Source organism: Pundamilia nyererei, unplaced genomic scaffold (assembly GCF_000239375.1).
Source record: "Pundamilia nyererei isolate P.nyererei 1_Seehausen unplaced genomic scaffold, PunNye1.0 scaffold00019, whole genome shotgun sequence".
NCBI lineage: Eukaryota > Metazoa > Chordata > Actinopteri > Cichliformes > Cichlidae > Pundamilia > Pundamilia nyererei.
Window position 1 is genome coordinate 2,473,365 of NW_005187420.1, and position 8,126 is coordinate 2,481,490.

The following is an 8,126-nucleotide window of genomic DNA, read 5'->3' on the forward strand; positions in this document are numbered from 1 at the left end:
TGTCTGTAACCTCCATCAGTGCGAGTCCATTATCTGAGTGCCTCAAACATTCCTGCAGAGCTTCAAGGCTCTGTAAATCAGAGGCGTTTGGGCTTGTCAAGGGTCTGCTGGGTAAAAAGACGGTGTCGCAGGAAGAGCCTGAACACGTCCGCTGATCTTTATATCTCAATTTAACCCGTGTGAGGTCCAAGGCATCAATGACGAGGAGTAACCCTAACCCCACTGTTTGAGAAAAATAAAAAGGCTTTTGGGGAAAAACTGAAATAATTTTTAGTGTGTGTGTTAACGGGAACTTTTTCTTTTTTTGCCCCAAATGCTGGGTTGGTTTTCGGGGTTTGGATCAGGGGGTACTGAGCCCTCACCTTAAATCCAGTTAAATAAACACAGCTTATTCCACAGTTGCTCTGAGGAAAAGAGTGCATTTATCTCTATCCTAACATCACGTGCAGACCGGCAGAGGTTATGTCAGGCTGTGTGTTGCTTCTGGCACTGTCAGAGCAGCAGTTTGTCAGATGAAAGCTGTGATGTGCTGAGATTAAATGTTTTTATCTTACAGAATAAAAATAATCAATGCAGGAATGTGTTGAATAATGTTAGGCGTTTCTGCTTATTTAATAGGCTGTTTATGGAGATGATGATAAGTGCGCATCACCAAAATCTCAAACACTGATTCGCATCACAGCATAGTGCCATTTGGGTCATCCCAGCAGGGGTTGATCTGCTAATCACAGAGAGAGGACTGCAGGCCAGGGAGAAAGCAAACTGCTATAAACCCGGTTAGAAACGGGTCATTCATGAGGGACGTTACAGACCAGTATGATGAAACATGATGGTATAACATCACAGTCTGAGTCAGCTGCTGGGGTGAGGACAACTTCAGTTCAGAGACAGGAACACGGAGCAAAACATCTGGAAAACTGACCAAAGATGGCTGTGCTGCGACTGTAGTGTAATTGAAGTGTTTTCTGAGTGATTTTCTGCTTTAAAAACAGTTGAGCAGGACAACCTCCTGTCTGGTGGACTCCTGGTTCTAACTCCTGCAGAACCTTTATGGTTCCCCAACATGCCTGAGCACGTGTTCTTCAGCCTCGCAATATTTCACCTTTGTGTCAAACACACCCAATCACACTCCTCCATGGCAACAACATTTCATCTCTGCTCAGGTGTGTGTCTGTGATTCAGCCTCCAAAGTGTGACTCACTGAAACAACAGCCACACACTTATTTATCTCCATTGTTACCAAGTTGCACTGTGGCAATCGGAGCAGACTGGACATGAGATCCAGGGCCTTATTTTCAAGCCTTCTGGTCATGAAGAGTGACCAATCAGGGCTTTTACTGGATTAAAATGGATCTTTGAAGGGTGACTTATTACGACTGGTCCACATACAGCCAAGGCTATGTCACATTACCTCACAGAAATCTGTGTATTTTTAGATATTTCATTTAAAATAAATAAAAATCTTTTTTTTATTTCTTTTATATATATATATATATATATATAAAATTTTATTATTTTTTTAGTCCTCAGGTAAAATAGTAGGAAAAGGGGCAAAACCTCCAGCGGGAGCCAACATTTCTGAAGTCTAACAATGAAGCACTGAAAGCCCGCAAAGCATTTCAGTCCATAATAAATCACGATCATTAATTTTGAGTTAATCCAAGCTTCGACAGATGACATTTTACTCAGCAGCTTCTCCTCTAAGTCTTACAAACCACAAACAAATCCCAGTGAACCTGATATAAAGCCACTGAATTATAATGTGATTGGAGGAGGAACCCTGCATTCATGCAGACAAGCTTTTAACACCTTTTTTAACACCACTTCATTTACTTCACTGCTGCAGGAAAGCAGGAAGCTCTTAACTCCCTGAAAGAAAGGACTTCTTTAACGTGAAAGTCTTCAGCTTTTGATAAACTACACTTTTTTACCCTCTGACTTTTGTTCCAGGCATTTTGTTCAGGCAAAGCGATCTGTTTATTACACTTTAATAAAACTGGAAAAACAGGAATGTTGTACAATTTTCTGGCCAGCAGTGAGAAACCTCACAGTGTACAGTGTAATAAGAGCTCACGGGAAAGACAGAGATATCTGTGGCAAACAGTTTTGTGTTGTTACACTTCTTTTCTTTTTACACTTCCCAGGCACTGGGATGTACTGCAGGGAGGGACGCTGCTGTGGCTCTTTGGGAACAAACTGAAGGTCAAACTAACACTGTGAACTTTCACTAAAACTTTGTCTCGCCTTCTTCTGAGTGTGATAAAATGTGCTCCTCGGGTCTAATGTTAGTTAATGAGCCCAGAGTGAACTAAACTACAAAAACACTACAGGTACAAATTTAAGTGTTCTACCATAAAATAAATGATAACCACTCTTCTGTTCACCCCCATATTGAAGCCATCTTTACACACAGACTACAACGTTTCTATAGCATGACACAAACAGGCAGTCAGTTAAATCCATTACGAGGCAGAGATGTTTTTGTGCCATTGCCATCCTGATGTTAGGTGTGACACTAGCTGTGACAAATGAGGGGTAGACAGTGAAGCCGCATGCTTACTGGCTAACGTGTGACTAAGTCATTAACCAATGAGCACCACCTGGATAATCCTCCTTCCTAACTGTGAAGGGGCTTCCACACAGGAAGTGAGTCACTCGTAGTGAGTCACTTTGCAGCTCACTCTTTGTTGCTAGCAAGATATTCCTGCAATTTATCTAATCACTTTGTGTTGTGTGGATTGATGGATCGATAGAGCTTGATATAATCTTCATAGCAATGATGAAAATGTATTTTATTTCAAATAATATAATATAATACATGCATAATGCAAATAAAATTGGTCCTAGCATAGAACCCTGTGGAACTCCATAATTATTCTTGTGTGTGAGGATTTACAGTAAGTTTAAGACGTTGTGGCCTTAATGATCTTACTTTGGTAAAAGTCCATCTGATGCTAAATAGTCATAACTGACAGCAAAAATAAAACTACAAATCTACTAACAGCTCAGTAAGAAAACCAAACTAGGTTTAAAGCCTATAAGGAAATCCTGAGAGGTGACGCACTGACCACAGGACCAAAACAAACAACCGATTTCAGGAGGAGCTGAGGGACAAAACAGGAGTACAATCCAAACCAGCATCATGACAGCCCACAACATCTAAATGCATTAAACATCACCACATTTTACATTTAACCCCAGGTTTCTCTGAAGGCTAGAGAAAAGCCCTCACGTTGTTGCAGCTCTTCATTAAAGACACACAAAGGTCCTGGTATACATAATTTTGGGGGGGTTGTTTGTTTTTTGGTTTTTTATGGAAACCTTCAACCACAAACTGACACTTAAAAACTTTAAAATAAAGATCTGAGAGTTTGGAAAAACACAAGAGGGTGAAGACAGGGACTCCAACTAAATGTGCATCCAAAAAAGCTCTTACTGCTGCTTTTATTTACTGCACTTTAGCTGTCTTTGTGAACTGTTACATACTCGTTTTATTGCATTTGTTTTGCTTTTTCAATCATGGACATTTTAAACTGCTGAACCAACAGATGATTCTGCTTTTCTCTGTTTTGCTGCGAGTCTGAACTCAGAACTCAAGAGGTTTGAATTTAGAGGTTTATTTCAGCTGAACACAGACTCTGCTCCAAACCACACACACACAAACACACTCACACACAGTCACTGCAAGGACTTTTTAACTGACTGAACACACACACACACACACACACACACTTGAGGACAAATGTTTCAGAATACACCTTGATGGAAACCCAACACCCCTGTCCCCCCCAACAAACCTCGCTCAACACACACACACACACACACACACACACACACACACACACACACACACACGTGCTGCAGACTGCTGTTGGAGACTGAGTGTGTGATCTTACCATGTTTGCAGTGTGCTGTCAGTCGCTGTGTATTCCAGTTTAAGACCATTTTAGCTCCTGTCTTCCTGTCTTTCCGTCTGTCTGTCTGTGTGCCGTGTGTCTCGCCTCCGGTGAGGTCTGATTCACTGCAACTCTCAGTCTAGCCTCTCACATGTTAAGCCCCGCCCACCAGCTGCCAATCATGCATCTCTGGATCCTCCCCCTGCCCTCCTCACCTCACCTCTCTGTCACTCTCTGCTGGCAGAACTTAAGGTACATCAACAAGATTCAAGTTACAAATACTGCAAATAAATAATTTAAATACCAAACAAAGTTAATCCAGTTTCATCACAACCTGCAGAATAAAACCCAGGAAAACCCAACAAGGAGCGGGGGAGGACGGATCCTCTGTCAGGGGAAATCTTGATAGCTCCGGTATGAGCAGGTTTATTTTTCTGTATTGTGTTCCTGAGACTTAAAACAGTTTGATTCAAAGAAGCCGTTCTAAACCAATTCCAGCTCATTTGAACTTCCCACACAGTAAAACATGATTTTTAGTGCTGTGTCAATGTGACTTGGACCTTCCTCAGAATGTGACAGGCCTGTTTTCCAGTATTACCAGCTATAAACACAGCACACCGATGAGACAGTGATAACTGTAACACAATATACCAAGCTAACTTTATCTCTTTTAATTTCTTTAGAGTGGACGTGTGTTGTTTTTTTCCCACTTTAAAACTCTGATAATACAAACAGACGCAGTTTGTTCTAAAGTCTTCTCTTTGTTCTGTATCAGGAAAAAGCTGGTGTCGTTTATCAGCCCCAACTCCATTATGATCAGTTCGGTTTTACTGATAATGGCAGAAACCAACCTTCAGCCTTCATGTATCATTTTACTTCGCACTGAAGAATGATACTGACATTCCTAAGCTGGGCTCTGTATTTGTATTCAGTTACTTGTTTGTCCTGATTTGTCCTTATTTTTGTCTCGTGTCTCTTCATGTTCTGTCCTTGAGGCAAAAAATAAATAAATTAAAAAAATTAAAGGACCTCTTTGTTAAATAAAAGTTTAAAAAAGGTCAATTTTGTTGTGAACAGACATGAAGCAAAGCCCCTGTGAAAAGACTTTCCACTTGTAGCCTTTTGAGCAAAGTCTTTCCCCAGCAAAGAATAGTCACCCAAATCTTATTAAAAAAGACTTAGTTTGGTTAATTACTGCATTACTCTAATCACATTACATTTTCCACTCGTGCACTAAAGTAACAAAAGTTACCTATTCAGACACACATTAAGGATGCACTGGGATAACCAGGAATTCAGCATCTTGCGGCACAGACCGGAGGAAGTGTGGATCAAACTTTCCGACTAACAGACGTCCAACAGCCACCCCTAAGCTTACAGCACAGTTCCCAGGTGGTCTATGAGCGAGTGCTAAACAGGCAACATCCCACTTTGGTTCCAAGATCAGATAAGATCGAGTGTGCTTAGGGTGCCCGAAATAATATTCACATGTTGAATACAGTAAGCCAAGACGGACAATATGCACACTCATTTTCTCAGACGTCGTAGAACGTTTGAGTAACAATGCAAAGAATTTCAGTTACACACACACACACACACACACACACACACACACACACACACACGAAAAGATTTGTTTTAGTTCCACCAGCAGGTCAAAGTGTCCACAATGAAAACAACAGACATGCTATTTGTTTTCATGTAAACACAGAGAAAATGTGTCCAAGAACACGGACGATCAATGAATGCTCTGAAATATTCGGCTGATTTATCAGTCCTGTGATTAATCCTTTTGTTCTCCAGTCTCCTCAAATTTTGGGATGTCTAGTGTTTCTGACAAGTATTCACTGAAATCAGGTATAAAACAGCTGCAGATGAGTCCATCAGCTGACTCCAAGCAGTAACCGAGGGACGCTTGCATCAAAAGTCCTGAAGGATCGTTTTTGGCTCCTGCTGCCACCGAGTCTGAATGTGGTCACTGTTAAAAACATCTGCCTTGTGAATGCACAGTAATGGCTGAACTGAAGGGCACTAGAGGCCTCTGCTGAATCCATTACTGCCCTAACAAGTCCCACATGTGACGCCACACTGCTAACAGTTTGCCGGCTGGGAACAAAGACCCATACAGAACTGTACTGACTCCCACAGCCTCCAGTCTGAAACAAGTTGATGGTCACAGCTGGAGACAAACAGCTGCTGCTATCATCACAGCGGAGAGACCTCTGAGTTTGGGGTCGGGGGTCAGAGATAATGTATGGCAGTGGGCTAGTGAGATGCTGAAATGGGCCAATGCCTGAAGCAGAGTTCCTGCTGATATAGGTCACCTGATGACAGCTCAGACTGGACCAGAAACCAGCTGATGGTGACAGCGATGAAGACTTTTCCCAAAGTTCTCAAAGCTCGAGAAGATTAATGCGAGTCATTTTTGCAGTTTCTAAGATGTTAAAGTGACTAAGCCGGTCATGAATGTCACATGATTCAGTTTGATAGTCAGAGAAAATGGAAACACAAAGCCTAAAGCCTGTTTTTAGTGCCTGATATTAGACTCCTGCACAGTGCTCAAACTGTTCACTGAAGCTGGACTCCACAGAGAAGCTGATGCACCACTGAGACCAGCATAGGGTCGAGGGGTTTGTGCTGGTTTCCAGGGTGCTGCTGAGAGTCTGTCTGTGGTTTCCAGGAGCTGCAGAGAAAAACTGCTTTCAGAGCGTCCGTGTGTAGAAAACAGAGACAAACTGGCAAGGTCACAATGGCTGAGGCTCTGAAAGGATGACATGGAGTCCCCCCACCACCAACACTACTACCCGGACGTTTATGATGGGAACACTGGGGACTCTGCCAGGGTCTCCTCGAATTCCCAGCTCTCCCTTCAAATTAGAATTGTGGCGATTGAAGATCTGCTTGTGTCATTCATCATGTATAATCGCAGGCAAATGAAAAACAAAAGACAGAGATGCCAGAGCAGAACCAGCAACGGGCTTTATTTTTAACCTTTCAGTAAAAGAAAAAGTCATCCTTTACTTTGAGGTAACTTTTAAATAATTTGATCCAATCAGAGAACGGTACCCACCTGTTTGTTCTGAGCAGCATTTCCCTACATACAGACTTTACTTGCTCGCTCTTATTTTGAAAGTTGGTAACCAGCCAGCCCTACCCTTTCCAGTGTTTCCCACCAGCAGGCTGATCAGGTTGCTGTTGTGACAGTCTGATATCATTCAGCTGCTCTCCAGAAGATTTTTCTTTACTCGTAGATTAAAAGCGTGCAGCTGGAGACCATAGTTCAGGTTCGGTCTACTCCTACTTAACCTCCAGAGAACAGGTTCGCCTGCTGAGCAGAATACAGTCTACCATCACTACCTGGATCTGGAGTCCATCCATGAACTGACTGAAGAAGCAGTTGAATATTGATCCTCTAGTTATTGTGTGCATATGATTTATTTACACATAAATACACTACAAAAGTTTCCTGTTGACTAATATACTACTCATTTAAACTGGAGAGAAAAGGAAGAAAGAGAAAACAGTTAAAAACTGAAGAAAAGGACAAGGTTTACCACCACAAACTATTTCTGCAGGAAACACCAGATCATAACATATCCGAAAGGTGCGCAGGTGGAGGATACAAGCATCTATGCTCTATTAGCCCCACCTTTTTTATAAATGATGAGGGATTTAGGCAGGTCTCACACATATCCCGTTTCCCTGTGTCTTGGAGGAGTATTGCTCAGTTATCTGCTAACAACACAGATCAGGAGACGTGTCAGGATCTGGGGGGCTCCTCTTCTAAACAAATGCCTGAGGGGGGAACAAAACCCCCTCTCAGCCCCTGTTACATAAATGTTCCTGCAGCTTCACTTGTTCTCTCATGTCTGAATAAATGCAGGAACTTCTTTTATGTGAAAGTCCTGGCGGCGATGTGACCTGTAATGTTTCTGCTGCAGCACACAGAGACAGTCAGCGTGAGTCATTCACAGCACAGCAGGCCCCTGTTTAGCAGCTCTGACAGCCCCTCTTATGACCAGAGGCCAAATATCACCAAGTGCCGTGTCTCTACCTAAAATGAACATGAATGTAATCGACACCTGGGTTTTACCAGCAAGTGAGAACAAACGGTTAGGAAACTATAAGAAGGAAAATCTGTGAAAGATTTAAATTTGGGAGGGACCACTTTTAAAAACCGACACACGGTCCACAGTAGGGCTGCCACGATTAGTCGACTAGTCACGATTA

At 42.3% G+C, this 8,126-nt stretch overlaps 1 protein-coding gene across 1 annotated transcript in view; it reads right to left on the reverse strand.

The window, feature by feature from the left end:
• plekhg4 (pleckstrin homology domain containing, family G (with RhoGef domain) member 4) overlaps window positions 1-4,013 on the reverse strand; it is a 42,979-nt gene extending 38,966 nt beyond the window's left edge. Inside the window, exon 1 of the mRNA XM_013909098.1 lies at window positions 3,897-4,013. Coding sequence (XP_013764552.1) covers window positions 3,897-3,899 — 3 coding nt within the window. The 5' untranslated portion in view covers window positions 3,900-4,013. The remainder of the gene's footprint in view (window positions 1-3,896) is intronic.
• Window positions 4,014-8,126: the final 4,113 nt, after the last annotated feature.